This window comes from Hyperolius riggenbachi, unplaced genomic scaffold (genome assembly GCF_040937935.1).
Source record: "Hyperolius riggenbachi isolate aHypRig1 unplaced genomic scaffold, aHypRig1.pri scaffold_134, whole genome shotgun sequence".
Lineage (NCBI taxonomy): Eukaryota > Metazoa > Chordata > Amphibia > Anura > Hyperoliidae > Hyperolius > Hyperolius riggenbachi.
In genome coordinates, this window is record NW_027152350.1 from 175,696 (window position 1) to 197,012 (window position 21,317).

A 21,317-nucleotide genomic window follows, 5' to 3' on the forward strand; every position below is an offset into this window, starting at 1 on the left:
CTAGAATCCATCGTGAATATTTTCCCGCCTGAAACCGACCAATCAGCAGAGCGAGGCATGTAATGAGCGCTTCAGCCATTTATGGTGAGAGGTCGTGGCTACTGGCGCAGCGGCAGCCATCATTAGTGAGGGCGCAGTTAGCGGAGCAGCAATTAGCCATCATTAGCAAGGGCGTGGCTAGTGGCACAAAGGGAGCCCTCATAGGTGAAGGCGTGGCTAGCGGGAGCCATCATTACTGAGGGTGTGGCGCAGTGAGGGCCGGTGTCATGTCAGCTATTGCAGCCTCTCAGATTTTGCAGCCCCGCATGCGCAGTAGGAGCCTGCGCCCCATTACATTGTGCAGCCACGTGTGAAACGTCCTAAATATCTCCGCTTCCGCACCACGTACACCCCCGAAATTTTCAGGGGAGGGAGGGGACCCCCACATCTAGCTCTGTGCCGAATTGCAGCCCCCGAGCCCCGCTGGTTCCCGAGATTGATTGCAGCAAACCTATCTCGGGAACTACCGGGGCTAGGGGGCTGCAATTCGACACAGAGCTGGATCTGGGGGTCCCCTCCCTCCCCTGAAAATTTCGGGAGTGTACGTGGTGCGGAAGCGGAGATATTTCAGCTAAATAATGTCTAACTTCCCACTGAGCATGCGCGATACTCAGTGAGGAAGGCTGCTTCCGGGCTGCAATATCTGACATTACTCCGGCATCATTCAGGGCGTGGCTGGTGACGCATCGGGAGCCATCTTTAGTGAAGGATATGCCAACATGACGTGAGGTCTCGGACACTCTGTCCCTCCTATATTACAAATGGGACCACCGTGCACACCCATATATATTTAATCGTTGGGGTGATCCTGCTGGTGTCCCTTTGGGCGCCCTGATGCATCTGTATCATGATAGTTCATCTGTGAGGTCACTTCGTATCCCTAAGGGTACGTTTCCACTTGTGCGTTGCGCTTCTGACGCGAAAATCGTGGCAACGAATGCGGGTGCCGATTCCTTCGGGTTTCTATGCGGATTTTCACGCGGAATTGCTCGCGGTTTGCGCGATGCGATTTTAACCATGTCAATGCCGGTAAGCATTGACATGGGTTTTTATGCAACGACGCACGTGAAAACGCATGGAAAAACGCAAGACAAACGCTTGCGGTTTTCCTATTAAATTACATTACCGGCGATTCACGTGCGGGTGTGCGGCATGCAAATTCTGACAGGTCTGCCGTGCAGATTTTTTCTGCACAGCAAACCGCACAGAATTCCTGACAAGTGGAAACCGGCCCATCCACTTGTATTGTTTATGCGAATTTGCATGTGGGCAACGCATGCAAATTTGCATGTGGGCAACGCATGCAAATTTGCATGTGGGCAACACATGTGAATTTGCGTTAGTGGAAACGTACCCTAATCTAGATTTTCTACCAGAAGGATAAGCTATGCTCCAGCATGCAGGGCTGGGAATCGCCTGATTTTTCTGCACCCCAATTACCTGGGGGTGTGCCTAGTCTCTGTTAACTCAGTATTAACTAGGAAAAGCCTGCTGCTTGTGTACCTTTCAGCAACTGAATTCACTGACCCCTCACTACCTCTGCATGCCTTGATTGGTGGTCACCCTAATGTACTATCATTTAATATTCCATCAATAGTTACGTCACGTGGACACCCAGTGCCACACTATTGTCAGCCCTCAAACAATTACTCCTGCACTGTGATAGTGGCTGCAGCGTGCTTTGAGTCCGCCAGGACAAAAGCGCAATGTGTCTTGTCTAATGTGATACTCCATAGCTGGAGATACCCTTAGGGCCCGTTTCCACTTGTGCCGCACGCGTCAGCGAGACGTGCGGCGGCACTGCCGGGTATGCAGACGAATCCCATCACCCGTGCCATGCACGGCTATGGAATTCGCACCATTTCGAATGGAGATGCTAGCCGAATCGCTAGCGCAAGCATTTCGGCCAGCGCCGCTATTCATCCTTATGGCAGAGTTTCCATGCGCGATTTGCCTGCTGGGAAACTGCGGATTCGGTGCGGGCCCTAAAAGACACTGAAGCGAAAAAAAAATTATGATATAATGATTTGTATGTGTAGTACAGCTTAAGAAATAAAACATTAGGAGCAGAGACATAAGTCTAATATTGTTTCCAGTACAGGAAGAGTTAAGACACTCCAGTTATCTATGTAAAAGAGCCATTGAGCTCCACCACTTTCAAAGTCGCAGAGAGCTCTGTCTTCTGAAGCTTGTTATATCAACTGTCAGTCTGTAACGATCTTACCTTTCAGCGGCAGGTCCTGCGAGACTTCCGCTCCGTCGTCTTCTGATGGCATCCTCGGCATCCCTCCGGCGGTGGCACGCGTGTGCAGACCCTCCAGTTGGACGCGCGTGGAGCAGAGCAGCCTTTATAGGCTGAGGAGGCGTGTGTCTGACGTAGGGGCTGTCATCCTGGGGGCGGGATCCTGCTCTAACTTGTGGGTATATTAGGCCAAGTGAGTCAGTTGCTCACTGGCCTTGATAGTAATCAGTTCGCTGGTTCTTGGCCTTCGCTAGTGTCAGTTTAAGAGCTACATTAACCCTCCTGGCGGTTCATTTTTTTTCTGCCAAATAGGCAGAAATCCATTTATTTTTTGTTTGTTTGTTTGTTTCATGTAAAGCTACCAGAGTGGTAGCTACATGAAACACCACTAGAGGGCGCATGTATCCCTCTAGTGCGATCGTCGCCGGCATCCATAGCAAACAGGGGAACGCGTATATAACGCGTTCCCCTGTTTGGCTTCTCCTGTTGCCATGGCGATGATCGGAATGACGTCATAGACGTCAGCTGACGTCAGACATCTCCGATCCAGCCCATAGCGCTGCCTGGAACTCATTGGTCCGGGCAGCGCAGGGCTCTGGCGGAGGGGGGGCCTCTTCCGCCACTGTGTGCGGGCGATCGCCGCAGAGTGGCGGCGATCAAGCTGTGCGCGCGGCTAGCAAAGTGCTAGCTGCGCGTACAGCACTTTAAATGGGGTGAATCGCCCCACCAGGGGCTGAGATATCCTCCTGCGCGCCATAGCCCGAGCTCAGCTCGGGCTTACCGCCAGGAAGGTTAATATATTGCTCATCTGCGTGATATATATGTAATCTAGTCAGTCAGTATTATATATTTTAATATCGTAATATTATCTATTGTAAAATTGTAATAAAGTAATATTGTATATTATTTGTATATTGTATATAATTTGTGTACCGACCTTTGCCTGCCTCTTAACTAACTGCCTGCCTCTTTGTACTATAGCCTTCTGATCTCTGTGTTCGACTTCGGCCTGTTCTGACTACGCTTTCTCGCTAATTTGTGACCTACACACATACACTAGTACTCTGCACGCACCAGCGTGATAAAGTCACTGTATCTTCTTTGTCTCTCCAGAGAACAGGTCAATAGTTCACTGGCCTGCTCTGTAAAATCATTTAGAATGCTGAGTAGTATCTAAACTAACATATTAGAGAATGATGCAATGTTATAAAAAACACTATATAACTGAAAATATGAGAATATTTTCTTTGCTACTAATGTTCTAGTAATTACTTGTACTGCATAACCAATTCATTATATCTTTTTTTTTTTTTTTTTGCTTCAGTGTCTCTTTAAACTGCGCTGTATCTCCCTTATGTCATTGGTAAGTGTTCTACTACTTATCTATGGGTATGGGTGTACCTGCTTCAGGATTTCCTGTGTATGAAGCAGAGCAGTGGAGTCGGAGCAATTTTTGAGTACCTGGAGTCAGTCTGTGGTTTCATAAATGTCGGAGATGGAGTCGGATTTGGTGGTGGTAATTATTATTATTATTTATTGTATTTATAAAGCGCCAGCATATTACGCAGCGCTGAACATTAATTTAGGTTACAGACAATATTTAGGGGTGACATACAGCAATATAATAATACAGGAATACAAGAAAACCAGATCACACAGCACAATTATTATTATTATTTAGTATTTATATAGCGCCGACATATTACGCAGCGCTGTACAATGTATATATATATCTTGTCACTAACTGTCCCTCAAAGGAGCTCACAATCTAATCCCTACCATTGCCAAATGTCTATATTATGTAGTGTAAGTACTGTAATCTAGGGCCAATTTTAGGGGGAGCCAATTAACTTATCCATATGTTTTTGGAATGTGGGAGGAAACCGGAGTGCCCTGAGGAAACCCACGCAGACACGGAGAGAACATACAAACTCTTTGCAGATAGTGCCTCGGCTGGGATTCGAACCAGGGACCCAGCGCTGCAAGGCGAGAGAGCTAACCACTACGCCGCCGTGCTGCCCCCAAATGGCGAGATTTGGTGGATGGACCAGATTGGTAGTTTCAGTAGGGGGATTTAGCAACAGACAGACGGATTGGTTGACGTTAGCTGCAAGGGGTATGTTAGTGTTAGGTAGGTGGGTGTTGTGTTAAGCTTTGCTGAAGGGGGGCGGGTTGTTAATGTGAGAGTCAGGTTCCCATAGGCAATAGTAGGTTATTGGTAACATTATATTCATCTATCAGTATATTAGCATGCCAAAATTTCCAAGTGCTGTTGTTACGGTTGCCACTCCTACGCCCCCTATCATTGTGGCCACCTTAACCATTGTACCCCTACATTCCATAATTGGGGTTATTCCAGGGGCATAACTACAAATCATGGCACCCCCAGCAAAGTGTTGATGGGGCATCCCTAATGTCCACCCCCTTGCCTACCCTTGGTGACCCTCACAGCCTGGGGGCTCTTTCACCCGAGGATCTGATCCATGCGTTTTGTCCGATCGCTCCTAGGATGCGGTTAGAAAGGTAACATGAAAGTCTATTTGACTTTTATGTTAACTTTCACATTAGACAAAGCGTGTTCCGTGATAACGCATCTGGGAGCTTTGAATTGTCCAGCCGCTGCGTTTTCCCATCGTGGGAATTAGAACTTCCGCCGCTAATCGGCGTCGCACTGCAGGTTCCTGACGTCGCGCCGCAGGCCATAACGATTGCAGGAAATCGGGTTCATGCACGCATTATGTAATGTGAAAGCACCCTTGCGCCCATCTTGTAAGAGTCATGAAAAAGTGTGGCCAGGATAATATTTACAACCAGAACTGGTGTAGCCACAAAAACACCCGATCTGGAGGATGGACCCCTTTATTGGAGGAAGGGTAGGTTAGCAGTTGGGGCCCCTTACACCCCTCCCCCCCCCCCCCCCCCCGTGTGGTCTCTGGGGCTGGTCCCCTGTAGTTAAGCCCCTGGGTTATTCTGACACCCCCATACTTTGTATGGGATCTCCCTAACACTCCTGTACCCCAGATATTCCATGACTTGGCTCACTTGCCAGGCGATTCCCACAATGGCCATAACTGGGCTCACGAACACCAATATTCCATAGCTGGAAATACCTATTACATTCGCCATATGATGTGCAATTAGTGTAAAGGGGCCCATACATTGGTCAATTTTAGCCATCGATAGATTCTATAGAATCTATCGATCAGAAGTCGATTCTTTCAAATCAATCTATGCATTTGTGACCGATTTTGATGGATTTGATCTATCTGACAGGATGGAAGATCTAGGTCGATCTGCTGCTGGCAGCAGATCCATGGCCCTTAAGGCCATACACTTTATTATTATTATTTAGTATTTATATAGCGCCGACATCTTCGCAGCGCTGTACATAGTATAGTCACTAACTGTCCCTCAAAGGAGCTCACAATCTAATCCCTACCAGAGTCCTATGTCTATGTATGTATCGTGTAGTGTGTGTATTGTAGTCTAGGGTCAATTTTAGGGGGGAGCCAATTAACTTAGATGTTGGGAGAACAGGTAGGCACTCGGGGTTCACTGTGTTGGTATATGCTGTGCTTCACCATCCAGGTATAATGACTATGTGCTCAAGACTATAGCAATGCGTTACATCAATGTCCATGGAAGAAGAAGAAAATCTGGCACTATAGTTTATATTAGCAAATTAAAAATGCAGAGGTTTGTACAAAACGTTGCTGTGCAAAAATACAATGTACAATGCAAACTGCCGTGCAGTGCTTTTAGACATGCATTGAAAGAATCAAGGAAAACAAGATCCAATTGCTGTACCTGGGTGGTAGGAGGTGGCAGCTGTGGGCGCCGCTGGTGCACGGCCTTACGACCGTTTCGCTAGGCTGAACGCCAAGCTTCTTCTGAGGTGGAGTGTGCACATTGTGGCTAGAACGGCGGCGAGTTTAAATGCAGAATTGTGGCTGCACTTCCGGGTCGCCGTGAAAGAGAGACGCCCTTCCTAAATGATTGGCCCAAAGTATCAAGCCCTGTAATGGGGGTGGAGAGGGGCGCGGCCAGCCAGGGCAGTCATCCGAGCGCGTCATCAATGACGCTGCGATCAGATGATCCCCGGCTGGGCTTCCGCCCTCAACACCTTTGTAGTAGGTTCTTTTGTAGGGTTCCCATGGCAACCCAAGGAAGCTCTGTGCTGCGGAGTCATCGCGCACGCACAGAGCAAAGAGAACCTTTTAAACGTGGAGATATTCTCTCACGTATTGGCGTATTCGCCTATAGTTAACGTATTAATGATACGGGGGCAATGGCACAAGAAAGGGAAGGGCGAGGGGGAGGTGTTAGAGTCACCCAAGTGAGAGAAAAAGAAAAAAGGGGTGGAGCAAGAATGGCAAGAAAAGTGAACAAGCCAAAGAAAAAGAGAATAGAGATGGATGCACTAACCAAGAAATTGCGGAAAAGAAAAGTGGATAAAGTCTGAGAGGAGAACTTACACCATATCAAAAGAGAGGTGTTGGAAGAAAAATATATTCTATCTGGTTATCCTTATGGCAGGAGTAAAAACGTCTTAAACAGACGTAAAAATGATAGTTATGTAGTAACTTTATTAGGAAAATATACATAAAAATGGTTCCTGGAGAAAGAAACTTGTCTCCTAAGGAAAGAAAGAGGCCTTAATAAAGGACAAAAAAATCCTGCCAAGGTGAGGACCAGAAACAGAGGGGCAACAACCGGTAGCCATAGGGAGAGAGAAGAAAGAAACCGGGAGTCATTAAGGGTCTAAGAAACAAGCAAGATCGATATAATCGTTAAGACCCAAAGCGCCCATCGCATTGGTGCGTAAAATCCAGTGTGCTTCCTGTCTGAGTAGGAGTTTCTTTCTGTCACCCCCACGTCGGGGGGTGTTGCAGATATCTATGCATGCAAATGAGAACAGGTTGGGATCACTTTGATGGACTGTAGACATGTGCTCGACTAACCGTGGGCATCCTTTGCCCTTGGGTAGCAGTCGTACATGCTCAAGGATACGTTCTTTAATCATTCTTGTCGTCTTACCGATGTAGAATCTTTGGCAGGGGCACCAGAGCGCGTACACAACGTACTTAGTTCTGCAAGTCGCAAAAACCGCTGTGTTACGCGATATGGGGCCAAGTTGGAAGGATCTACCTGTTTTCATTAGATGACAGGCCTTGCAAAAGCCACAGCGATGATTGCCAGTAGAGGCAAACTCGTTCAACCAAGTACGCTGTGGACTTTCGCGAAAATCACTGTGTACTAAGGAGTCACCAATAGTGGGTGCTCTTTTAAACGCCACTAGTGGTTGAGCTGGTAAACTGCTCTTGAGGACTGGGTCCTCAAGTAATAATGACCAATTCTTACTAAAGGTCCATTTTATTTGTTTGGCCATAGGTGAAAAGTCAAACGTAAAAACGCCTGATCCTTTGGTGGATTGTTGATATTCCCTTCTCTTGACCAATGCTGACCTATCTTTTGTCATAGCTTTCTTGATCGCCTGGTCCAGGACACTCCCGCTGTACCCTCGAACCAGGAGTCTTTGTTTAAGATCCTCCGCCTGTGACAGAAAGTCTCCCAGATTAGTATTGTTTCTGCGTAAACGCAGAAACTGACCAAAAGGGAGAGATTCTGTGACATGTTTGGGGTGATAACTATTGGAATGCAAAATAGTGTTGGAAGCTGTGGGTTTACGATAACCTCTCGTGAGGATTCTTTCTTGTGAAACAAACAACTCAAGGTCCAGAAAGTAAATCCTTTCTGTTGACCATTCCATCGTAAAGTGCATGTTAACATTATTACAATTCAAATAGTTCAGAAAACAATTAAGAAGTGGCAAGCCACCTGACCAAAATGTCAGGACGTCGTCCACATATCTAGACCACATCCTCAGAGCCGAACGGTAGGGATTGTTGGGCGAGTGTATGTATATTTCTTCCCAAGCACCCAAAAAAAGGTTGGCGTAGGTACATGCGACCGGGGTCCCCATCGCAGTACCCGAGACCTGCTGGTACCAAGTATCCCCAAAAAGGAAGGCATTATGCGTGAGAACAAACTCCAGACATTCACACACATAATCATTGTAAAGTGCATCCTTCCTGTTTCTATCGAGATACATTCTTACAGCACTTAGGCCGTCAGCACGTGGAATCCTGCTGTAAAGACTAGTGACATCAATGGTCACCAACAGGTCTCCCCTGCACCACGACGAGGACCCCAAGCCTTCAAGAACGTCTATGGTGTCACCAAGGTGGGAGGGGATACGGGACAGCAAGGGTCGAAGGATGTGGTCCAGATACCTGGAGAGTCTCTCCGTTACCGACCCCAAACCCGACACAATGGGCCGGCCTGGAGTGTCGGCCACAGATTTGTGGATTTTTGGTAAGCAGTACCAGACAGGTTTGACTGGAAAAGAGGGCAGCAGATTATTCGCCAAGACAGGTGAAAGAAAACCATTTTCTACCCCTCTTCTGAGGAGTGACCTCAGGGCAGATTGATATCCCACCGTGGGGTCTCCCCTGAGGGGTTTATAGTTGGTGATATCTGGTAGTTGTCTTAGAGCCTCGGCTTAGTACTTCACAGTGGAGAGTAGAACAACTGAGCCGCCCTTGTCTGCTTTGCGTATTGTTAGATCTGGGCGATTTTTAAGCCAGGCGAGGGCCCTGCTCTCAACTGGTGTTAAATTAGGGGGTTCGGTGGGATAGACTAGGGCCTTAATCTCACTGTCCACTTGTTTTTCAAAAAGATCAATGCAGGAACCCGCTGTAGTGGGGAAGGGCACAGTAGAGCTACATGGTTTGAACCTAACAGGTTCTTGCGATGGTTCTTCAACCAGGGCTGAGTCTGCTAAAAGTTCATTTCAAGGCGGAAATCTCCCCAAGTTCCTTGTCATTCCAAGACCCAGTCGGGCAAAAGCCCAATTGGCCTATGAATGTTTGCTCGGTGGTCTGGGGGCCCATTAAAGATGCAGTTTTCTCCTTCTTCATTTTCCCGAAATGATGTTGTATGTTTAACTTCCTAATTCCTTTGTACAGATCTACTTTAAATTGTGAATAATTAAACTGTTGGGTTAAAGAGAAGTTCAGTCCCTTATTAAGAAGGCTCTCTACTCCCTCCGGTAGCTCCACTGTGGTTAAGTTCACCAAATTGGTTGTGATGTTAGAAGGCATCTTAGTCAACGAATTATCTTCCTCTTTTTGCCTTTCCCACGTGGCTTGTCCTCCCAGGTTACTCTTCTGTCTTTTCCCTCTCCCTCTCCCCCGCCTGATGCGCCGCCTAAAGGGGCGTCAGCTGGATTGGAGGTTGGTTTCTTTGGGTTTCGCTTAGGGTGGGGTTTCGGAGTGTCTTCGCTACTAGATTCTAAGTCAGTGGTCCAATAGCCTCTAGGTTTTTTAGGGATGTTAGGTTTACCTCTAGGTTTAATCCCAGGAGTCTGTACCCAGGAAAAAATTCTACCAAATTTATAATCTTCCCTGTCGCGGAGGAATTTGTGCAGTTTACGAGCTTTAATGTTGTCCTGTACGGATGTCAGTTTCTTATCGATTTTCTTGGTGGCAATCTTAAATTGTTCCTCAGTGACAAGTTTTTTGTATTCAGCTTTATTTTCAGTAATCGCAGTGGTAAGTAAGTCCAATTCTATTTTACTACTATTAAGCACAATGTCCTGTAGACGGGCTGAATGTTCTAGGAATTCCTGTTTCCAGGTTTCCAAGAATTTGGGGTCCTGCCTGTACTCGGACGGCTCCTGGTATCTTCTGAAACCCCTGGCCACCAGCTGCTCTCCCCTATACCTCTCCAAAGTGGTGACGGTCCAAAAGACTCCCACTTCTCTTTCCCACAATCTCCCCAGGTTTTGTTCTAGCACTTTGGCGCCCACAGAGCTGTTAGAACTGCCAGATCCTCCAGTATTAGTAAAGAAACTGGTAAGGTCAGACCTCCCTGCGGTGACGTGATCACCATGCACATTAGTAAACTGATCAGTGATGTCCAATTCTTCAGGAGGACTATCCTCTCCAGAGTTAGACATATCCGGTGCTCAATACCAAAGCAAACAAGCAGATGGATAGATGTTGGGAGAACAGGTAGGCACTCGGGGTTCACTGTGTTGGTATATGCTGTGCTTCACCATCCAGGTATAATGACTATGTGCTCAAGACTATAGCAATGCGTTACATCAATGTCCATGGAAGAAGAAGAAAGTCTGGCACTATAGTTTATATTAGCAAATTAAAAATGCAGAGGTTTGTACAAAACGTTGCTGTGCAAAAATACAATGTACAATGCGAACTGCCGTGCAGTGCTTTTAGACATGCATTGAAAGAATCAAGGAAAACAAGATCCAATTGCTGTACCTGGGTGGTAGGAGGTGGCAGCTGTGGGCGCCGCTGGTGCACGGCCTTACGACCGTTTCGCTAGGCTGAACGCCAAGCTTCTTCTGAGGTGGAGTGTGCACATTGTGGCTAGAACGGCGGCGAGTTTAAATGCAGAATTGTGGCTGCACTTCCGGGTCGCCGTGAAAGAGAGACGCCCTTCCTAAATGATTGGCCCAAAGTATCAAGCCCTGTAATGGGGGTGGAGAGGGGCGCGGCCAGCCAGGGCAGTCATCCGAGCGCCCTCAACACCTACGTAGTAGGTTCTATTGTAGGGTTCCCATAGCAACCCAAGGAAGCTCTGTGCTGCGGAGTCATCGCGCACGCACAGAGCAAAGAGAACCTTTTAAACGTGGAGATATTCTCTCACGTATTGGCGTATTCGCCTATAGTTAACGTATTAATGATACGGGGGCAATGGCACAAGAAAGGGAAGGGCGAGGGGGAGGTGTTAGTGTCACCCAAGTTAGGGAAGAGGGGAGAAAAAGAAAAAAGGGGTGGAGCAAGAATGGCAAGAAAAGTGAACAAGCCAAAGAAAAAGAGAATAGAGATGGATGCACTAACCAAGAAATTGCGGAAAAGAAAAGTTGCTATGGGAACCCTACAATAGAACCTACTACGTAGGTGTTGAGGGCGCTCGGATGACTGCCCTGGCTGGCCGCGCCCCTCTCCACCCCCATTACAGGGCTTGATACTTTGGGCCAATCATTTAGGAAGGGCGTCTCTCTTTCACGGCGACCCGGAAGTGCAGCCACAATTCTGCATTTAAACTCGCCGCCGTTCTAGCCACAATGTGCACACTCCACCTCAGAAGAAGCTTGGCGTTCAGCCTAGCGAAACGGTCGTAAGGCCGTGCACCAGCGGCGCCCACAGCTGCCACCTCCTACCACCCAGGTACAGCAATTGGATCTTGTTTTCCTTGATTCTTTCAATGCATGTCTAAAAGCACTGCACGGCAGTTCGCATTGTACATTGTATTTTTGCACAGCAACGTTTTGTACAAACCTCTGCATTTTTAATTTGCTAATATAAACTATAGTGCCAGACTTTCTTCTTCTTCCATGGACATTGAGCCAATTAACTTACCTGTGTGTTTTTGGGATGTGGCAGGAAACCGGAGTACCCGGAGGAAACCCACGCAGACATGGGGAGAACATACAAACTCCTTGCAGATGTTGACACTTATAGATTTACAGCAGCTTCGACCATTAGATAGATTTCTGTCAGATGCCTGTCAAGTCTAATCTGACAGGAATCTGATGTGTGCCACACACTAAAGGGGCCCATACACTTGCTCGATTTCCCGCCACTGTGATCGAATCTGCTGTGAAATCGATCCCGTCGATCTGTCCACGCTGAAAATTTCGCTTAATCGCCGGCAGGTCGGGAGTGCGTCGATAGCGGCGTTCGAATGTCCGGCGACCGACGCTAGCGGCAATACATTACCTGTACCGCCAGCGCATGTCCCCGCGGTCCCTTCTCTGCGCTGGGCTCCGACTGGCTTCACTTACTTCCTGTCGGGGGAAGTTTAAACAGTAGAGTGCCGTTTACTGTTTAAACTTCCCCTGACAGGAAGTAAAGTGAAACTGAAGCCCAGAGCGGAAAAGAGACAGCGGAGACTGGGGGACTTGCGCTGGCCGGATCAGGTAATGTATGCAGGGAGGGGGCGGCGGCGGCTCCACAGATTGTGAATCGATTTCACAGTGAAATCGATTCAAAATCTGTTTGCAGTGTAGGCAGCCAATAGATCCCTCTTTGATCAGATTCAATCACAGAGGGATCTATCTGCTGGTCGATCTGGTGGCAATCGACCAGTGTATGGCTGCCTTTAGAACAGATTTCCAATAGATTTCAGAATGAAATTTATTGGAAATCTCTTGAAAATCGATCTAAATGCATTATTGGACCATTAGATGCAATGCAACTCTATGGGCCATCGATCTGCTGCCAGCAGTAGATCGACCTAGATCTTCTATCCTGTCAGATCAAATCGATCGAAATCGTCCATAGATTGATCGACTAATCGATTTCAAATCAATCAATTCGATCGAATCGATCATTCAATCAAAGGCTGAAATCGACCAGTGTATGGGCCCCTATAGAGTTGCATTGGATCTAATGGTCCAATAATGCATTTAGATAGATCTCCAATAGATTTTATGTTATTAAAGTGCTTGTTTCAGGTCTGGGATTTAAAGCGGACCCAAACCAAACATTTTTTTTAATTCAAAATATTTAGTTGCACCACTCTGACACATACAAATATAAATAAACACTCCTTCAAGCCTATGAGCATTTCAGTGCCTGCTTTTCACCCTTCTCTTTTCATTACTAGGGTTATACAGGTGGCAGCCATTAGCAATTCCTCCTTTGCTGGACACCATCTACTCCACCAGTTTGCCGGATTCTGTCCCGGCAATATGAAAGGAAGGGAGGGGTTTCTCCAATAAATGTAAAATAATTTATATTTGTCATCATGCAGCTGAAAAAAAGCTGCTATTTATTATTATAATTTAGAAAATATATTTTATTTCTGAAATTTTGTATTTTTAGTTTGGGTCCACTTTAAGGAGCCCAGTAGCGGTACAGTATTTTTTTGGGATGCAAGCATTTAATCAGATTTTTACGATCGAACCAAGCAGTATGTGTAGAAAATCGATGTGAAATGATTCTTTGGTTGATTGGAATACAGAATTTTGTCGATTGGAATGTTGGATTTTATGAATGTATCTGAAGACAAACTGTGCCCTAATTTTCTGGTTTATGGGAACAATTGATAATTACCTTCCGATTACTTACAGTTCCTTAACTCTGATCGCATCTGAGGAAAATATTATAATGTTAATGGCCACCTTTAGTTACTACTGACCAGAAAGATCAGCAGGATGCCAGGCAACTGGTATTCTTTAAAGTGAGTGTTTACCATTTAAAAAATAAAAAAGTCGGATACTCACCTAAGGAGAGGGAAGGCTCGGTCCTAATGAGCCTTCCTTCTCCTCTCCCGGTGCCCGGTCCCGCGCAGGATCCCCCGTGGCAGTATTCGACCAGTTCGGTCAAATACTGCCACTTCCGCATGCCGAAGGGAGCTTTCGGAAGCCTTCGGGAGCACTCGGGCTCCCGAAGACGGGCCGCTCCATACTACACATGCGCGAGCGCCCTCTATGACGCACTCGCGCGTGCGTAGTATGGAGCGGCCCGTCTTCGGAAGCCTGAGTGCTCCCGAAGACCTCCGAAGTCCCTGCGGCGGCGGACGTGAACGGGGGAGCCAGCGCAGCACCGAGGGCACCGGGAGAGGAGAGGGAAGGCTCATTAGGACCGAGCCTTCCCTCTCCTTAGGTGAGTATCTGACTTTTTTATTTTTAATGTGATACCCATTAGGATTAGCCATACTATGACAGGGAAAAAAACACATATATAAGTAGATAAATACCTGATCTACTTACATAACACATGTATTGTACTGTCCATGGTTTGATTTCAGTGAATGTTATATAGTAAATGAAGATAATTCTGTTCCTTTTGGGAACCATGTCTTTTGCCCACAGTTTGAGGCTAAATCCTGATGTCATTTCTGCCCTTTACTTTTTTTACTTTTCTCCTCCAATCGCTGAGTCACCTCAGCCTTGCTTGTGAACACAAGTGAGCAGGGGATCATATTTCAGCTAGGCAGGGAAATAAAGGCAAGAGGAGGAATATATTATAGATAAAAATAATCCCCAGCATGCAACTGTTTGGCAATGACTACTAAAGGGCCAGTGCACCTTAAGTATATGATAACTCCAAATCATAACAGCAGAAAAAGTTTTGAATGCAGGATTAGCATCTTTATCACTTAATACACTCAGACCAGTTGCTGTTGATATTTGATTTTTATGGTGACAATCCCACTTTGAAGAGAATTATAAAAAAAGTGCCCCTAGGGCAGTGATGGCGAACCTTTTAGAGGCCAAGTGCCCAAAATGTGACCCAGAATCCACTTACTTATCACAGAGTGCCAACATGGCAATTTATATGGAAAACTGCAGTTTTAATTAAGAAAAAAACAACTCGTACATTTAAAATGCAGCAATATCCCCACATATGAAATGCAGAAATTACCAATCACTGAAGCGCGCCTCTGTCTCTTCCCAGCAGGAACTATAAGTTAATTGTCAGGAGGGGAACAGGGAGGTATCAATGCGCAGTGAATCGGCAGGTTAAAATATTGTCCTCTTTCACCTGCCTGCCTCTGCGCTGTACTAGACTAGATGGATTTGGAGGGTATGTAAGGGGGGGGGGGGGGGGGGGGGGGGTAGAAATACTTATTTTAATAATGAAAAAAACAACAACTCTACAATATAGCGGCGGTGGCGACCAGCAGTGCGTGCGCCCACAGAGAGGGCTTGGAGTGCAATCTCTGGCACCAGGCCTGTATTTACTCCACAGGAGTCTATAGGCACATATCTCCTGGCACTCTATACTACGGCCTCCATGTACCTACAAACCCCCGATGAACTGCACTGCAAGTGTGCTGGCTGTCCCAGCTGACACTTCTCCCTTACTTCCCTTGCCCGCCATAGATAGCTACAGGTGCCCCTTAGTATTAGGTAGCCAGAGGTACCCTCAGTATTAAGTAGCTAGAAGTGCCCCCAAGTATTAGGTAGCTAGAGGAACCTCAGTAGTAAGTAGCTAGAGGTGCCCCTGACTGAAGGGAGATCTCATCAGTGGAATGCTGAGAGCCAGGTGAGCAAACTCATTTACACTCTCATCAGGACTCTGCATAAAGAACGAGAGAGGGAGCCGCCTTTCCATCATCAGGCGCCTGTAGGCACGTGCCTTATGGTAAATCCAGCCCTGTCTGGCACGTGTGCCATAGGTTTGCTGCCGCTGCCCTAAGGGAACTTACCTCGGGATCCTAATGATGCTTCCCCCGTCCTACTCTGTTCCAGCGCTGTCAGCCGAAGATCCATCGTGGCTCCTGGATCATAATAATCCTGTGCCTGTAGCGTAGCGATTTTCCCTCGGGTTCAGGTGGAAATAGCCGAGCCCGTTCGGATCCACTCTGCTGCGCACGTGCAGATACCGCATGCCTGCGCAGTAGGGCGGATCTGACTCGGCTATTTCTGCCTGAGCCCGAAGGAAAACTGCTCCTGCGCGAGGCTCACACAGGATTGTTTTGATCCTTGAGCCATGGTGGTTCTTCGGCGGCCTGCAGCGATTTTTCCTGTGATTTTAATAAAAGTGAGTGGGAGCGATTTTTAAAAAGCGCTAATCAATCACAAGCGCTCAGAAAAAGCGCTTATACTGTGGATCCAGCCTTAGGGCTTGTTCACACTATGAGCGGTTTCTTTTTTTAAGCGCTGGCGATTTTGTAAATCGCTCTAAAAGTGCTTGTGCAATGTGCTTGTGCTATGTGCAATGATTTCCTATGGGAGTGTTCACACATAAGCGTTCCACTTTCTATTGAATCGCAAATGCGGCTCCTGTACCATTTTCTGAGTGTTTGTGTTCAATCGAAAGTATAGTATTCCCAGAGGCATCCCAGCCACCAGGCAAGGACAAATGGTGGCCTGGAGCGCCGGGTGGGGGAGGAGCGCCGCCGCGGGGGGGGGGGGGGGGGGGGCGGTCTGCCACCTTCCCCCGCCAGACTGTGAGACCCCTGTGGTGAACTGGCCGCGGTGTCTAATAGACGCCACGCCAGTTCATCCCCGCAGCTCACTGCTCCAGCTCTTCCGGCAGGCAGAGCAGGGCTACGGCAAGATGGCGCCCAAAGCCCTGCACTAGAGACTAATTGTGTCTCCAGTACAGGGCTTTATGCTCCATCTTCCTGTAGCCCTGCTCTGCCTGGCAGGACTTTCGGACGCTGGCTGCGCTGCTGCAGGAAGATCGTCGGGGGGGGGGGGGGGGGTGTGTGTGTGCTGCGCCCAGGGAGAGGAGTCTTCTGCAGGTGGGTAAATGCTTTTCTTTTTATAGATAATTATACATTTTTAGTGAAACGCTGGCCACGTTAGGATAATTTCCTGGTGAATGCTGGCCACATTACGATTATTTCCTGGTGAACGCTGGCCACATTACGATTATTTTCTGGTGAATCATTGCTGCGTTATAATTATTTTATGGGGAATCATTGTTGCGTTTTGATTATTTTCTGGTAAAAGTTTGCCGCATCACTTTTATCTTATGGTGAAACATTGGCGCGTTATGATTATTTTCATCAGGGGGCACCACACCTGGGGTCGGGTTGCGCCACAGGTTTTCTCGCCTGGAGTGGCAAAATGGCTAGAGACTCCCCTGCGATTTCCTGAGTGCTTTAATGAATAAATACATTGTATTTATGCATTTCCAGGTACAAGAGTTCACTGAAGTGTCAAAATTAATGGCTCAGCAAAAGCACTTCTCTAAGTGCAAAGCGCAGGGAAAACACTCCACAAATCGCTCAGCGCTTGCGATTACTTCAATATCTTTTTTTTTTTTTATTGAAAAAGTTATCTCTGGACTTGCTGAATGAGGGTAGCCTGGTTCTAGGTTTCTTGGATACAGAGGTGGTCTGGTTCACATAGCTGACCCCCCGCCCCCACTTCATAATTATCCCATAGGTGGAAATAGCCTGATGATCCAGCTGTATGAAGACAGTCATGTCATTAGAAGAACCTGAATGTTTTTTTTTGTTTCATAGTTGTGTTTTTCTGTCACCACATGGTGGTGCTGCAGGGTCAGGCTAGGTACTACTAACTACTACTGGTCCAGCATTGTAGTGTACTTGTACCTTTGCACCTTATCAGCTGCTGAGCACAATGCTGGCTGCTTCCTACAGAGAGTGTTTTCAGAGGCATTCATCAATCATGCAGTCTAGCACTCCATGCCTTCCAGACGTTTTTACACTGCTTTTCTCCTGTCTGCTTCTGATGCTATGTTATGGTGTATCAGTGTTGTGCCTCTTGTAGTATTTCTCTGTCTTCCCCATACTGTTTAGCTGCTGCTCCTCCTGAGGTGGTATTACCTCCTCCTGTGCTTCTCCTCACATGGAGCACTGATCCTGCTGTTCCCGTGATTTTTCTCCCCTCCCATCTTCTGCTTTTGTGATTGCCTTTGGTTCCCTAGCATCCTCCTGCGTGTATCTGGCAGCATCTCTGTTATCCTTTCTCCTCCCTCCTTGTCATTGCTCGCCTGGATGCCCCCTCCCTTCTTCCTTTCACAAGAGCTCTTTTCTCTTGCTTACCTCTTGTCAGTCTTCATTTCTCCTCCCTCCCGTCAGCTCACCTGGGTGTGAGCTGCAGCTCCCTTGGCTCTGCTGCTACGCGATGTCATGGAGATAATGAGCTTATTTGATGCTCTTCGCAGTGGAGGGCAGAGCCGGTCGGTGAAGGACGTCAGGCCGGAGCCCTCGTACTGACTGGAATATGGGGACTCCGATGAGGACTTCTGACTGAACACCATGGATGCTCGGAATGGGCAACACTCCCAGGCCAGCCGTGTGATGGTGGATGGAGAGGCTAGCATGGCCAGAGAAGAGGTGGCAGTGGTGTCCGGCATTCAGAGCCCCGGAACGGCTCAGCAAACTACATCGTCCATTCTGGCACAGAAGATTCCCACTGCAACAGTTGCTCAGTGTCCGGCAACTTTTACTCAGTGTCCTTTCACAACCGGACTGACCCAAAAAGCTCCGGGCACTGGATCACCTACCATCCCCTCTCCAGCAGTGCAGCAGCAGATCCTGACTTCAGTCCAAGCTTCATCTGCTTCCTCACCTAGCATGCTTACCCCTGACAGTCATACCTTTCCCGAAACAAACCACACTTCAGCTCCAGGATCAAGCCAGACATTTTCTCTAGAACCGACCAAACAAGCTGGTACCACAGTGTATGGTAAGACTGCTTCTACTACAGGTAATGTGGCTCCTGCCCCTACGGCCGTCCCACTTCCTACTTCTGGACTTGGGCAACCTCGTCTACTGGGAACAATGCAGTCCTCTACCAGACCACCGTTACAGCCTTCTGTCCCAGGATCTCTGCAGTCTCCCTCTCCAAGACCCAGCCAACCTCCAGAACCAGTGCCAGCCTTCACCCCTGCACTCACACAGCCAAATTCCCTGAAACCTGTGCAGCCTTTGATCCCTGCAGGCATGCACCCTGGCACTACAGGACCCACACAGCCTGTTGCTTTGGGATCCACATCTACTCCATCATCAGGACCAACTCTGACTTCAGCCTTTGAACCCACACAGCCTACAGCACAAGGTACCTTTCACCCTTTGTTGACAAATCTCATACAGCCCCCAATGACAGCAACAGATCAGGCACAATTTCTTGCTACGGCATCGATGCCAGTTCCTAGACAGACTTCCATTCCCAGGCCGAACCATGCTTTAACCTTCAACAAGACTGCACCAGGACTTCAGCAGCTACCTGCTTTAAGACTTGGACAGTCTGTTGTTGCAGGAGCAGTTCAGCCTCCTGTATCGCCTGTGGTCCCTATATCAGCAGCACCTAGTCAGCCTTTAAGTACAGGTCCTTGCCGCTCTCCTACCCCAACCAATGTGTCTAATCAGCCTTCAGCACTCACACAGAACCAGCTTCCTCCTACAGGGACCAACCAGACATCTGTTTCCACATCCAACCAGCCTTCTTTTACTGGACCAAATCAGACCTCTACCCTTTCACCCAACCAGTCTCCTGCCAGTCTGACCAACCAAACTGCCAATACAGGGGGTACTCTCCCTGCATCTACAGGATCCAGCCAAATACCCGCTGTTGCACCTGGACAAGCTGTTGCAAAAAGATCCAGCCAGACACCTTCCCCTTTACCAAATCAGGCATTTTCCCCTTCTGCCAACCAACCATTTTTCAATGGATCCAATCAGTCACTTTCCTCTTCAACCAATCAAACTGTTGTATCCTCTCGTAACCAGCCACCAGGTACAGGTCCAAACCCTACTCAGACCTCAGGAAGTGGTCAGCAGCCAGGCCCCTGCCAGCCCCTCAATCCTGATTCCAGTCAGACTCCGGCCACAGGGCCTAGTCAGCCTTCTGTGGGCCTCAGTCAGACCTCCTCTGGACTAAACCAAATGCCGGGTCTTGTGGAAAGTCAGTCTCCGGGTTCAGGTCTGAGCCAGTCCTCGGCACCCGGGTTCAGCAACCCTCTTCCTAAATCTGAGGCCCCGGAGCAGATAGAGTCGGAGGCGTCAAGCACCTTCATGCAGCGCCAGTTCGGAGCCTTCTTGCAACCGGCCGTCAACAAGTTTTCCCTGCGGATGTTCGGTAGTCACAAGGCGGTGGAAATTGAACAGCAGAGGGTTAAGTCTGCCGGCTTCTGGATCATCCATCCCTACAGTGACTTCAGGTTAGTACAACAAAATTTTGTCTCTATTTCACCTCATTCCTGCTGGAATAATTGCACTAGAAATAGTCTTGTTTCAAAAAATATTTTACTGCATGAATGCTAGTTAGCTAGATTGTTAAAATCGCATCCTGGTGGCTTACCATAATCCCTTCCAGCCTGGTGATTAACCTTAACATCACCATTCCTCCCCAGCCTCCTCCTGGTGCCTAACGTAACTCCTCCTTCCTAACCTTTACCACTTTCTGCCTATTGCCTAACCCTAACCTGCCAGGCCTGGTAACTAAAATTAACATGTTAGCTTGATCCCTTATCCTAATTACAAACTTACCTGCACAGAACATGCCCCCTAAAACTGCCATACATACAATGATTTTCTGGGCCCAACAACCGTCCAATTCGATAATTTTATCGAATCAGATAAAATTGGCGCTTTGAGTCCGCCAGGAGAAAAGCGCAATATAAATGTTATTTGTCTTGTCTAAATGGCGCAACATGACTGCTCGATAGATGGGACATGCTGGAAAATCTCGGTCAAAAGTGCTTGATTAGTTTCCGTGATGGTAATGGCGTTTGATACCGCGGTTTATGCGAGTGACCCCCGGCCGCGGTCCCCCTGAAGTATAAAATCTTGCCCAGTGCCTGTGTGCAGTGTTTTTTTTAAATTCTCATTTGACCTCTAGTGCGACTCCTCTGCCGTCACCGCCGTGTCCACAAGGCTTATGTGATGTCACACGCGCCTTTGTGGTGATGGAGGAGGAGACCGGGAGTCACACCAGCGTGACAAGTGAGAATTTACAGAGCATGGGCACCTGGGGGGACATTTTCATACATGGGGAGGGGTGGCAAGGCAGGTGGCAAAGGTGGCACTAGGCTGATTTCGGATAGATTTCATGTTAAAATCTATCGGAAATTGGTCTGCGGTGTATGCAGAGATGGATAAAGATGTAATGGGGGCCTAGGCAAGTTAGTAGATTTTGGCCCCCTTGTGGTGTTTTTGGTAAGCTACAGTGGAGAGAGGTCAGAGAAGGTGGCTGGTAGGCCCCTTGACACTTACTAGGCCATAGGCACCTGCCTAGATTGCCTGGTGGATGATCCGGCTCTGGGTGTATGGGCAGGCAACAGATCCTGTTCTAATCGGATTTGATCAGAGAGAACTGGTTGATCTGCCCAGAATACATTGCATGATGTATGGGCACCTTAGGTAAGTGTCTGACTAGGTGAAACACTAGGACAAGGAGATTATTTTGTCAGAAGACAGAGTACACATGCAACAGTCTGCTTCAGCATACAATCTCACCAACGTCTGTGTAACAGGAAGGCTTCACCTGAAGACCCTGAGTCTCTTTATTCCTCCT

The 21,317-nt window shown here is 47.8% G+C and overlaps 1 protein-coding gene across 1 annotated transcript in view; it reads left to right on the forward strand.

Annotated features, from left to right (window-relative positions):
* Positions 1 to 17,726: 17,726 nt before the first annotated feature.
* LOC137543636 (potassium/sodium hyperpolarization-activated cyclic nucleotide-gated channel 3-like) overlaps positions 17,727 to 21,317 on the forward strand; it is a 72,891-nt gene continuing 69,300 nt past the window's right edge. Inside the window, exon 1 of the mRNA XM_068264759.1 lies at positions 17,727 to 19,962. Within this exon, the coding sequence (XP_068120860.1) occupies positions 18,059 to 19,962 (1,904 nt within the window). The 5' untranslated portion in view covers positions 17,727 to 18,058. The remainder of the gene's footprint in view (positions 19,963 to 21,317) is intronic.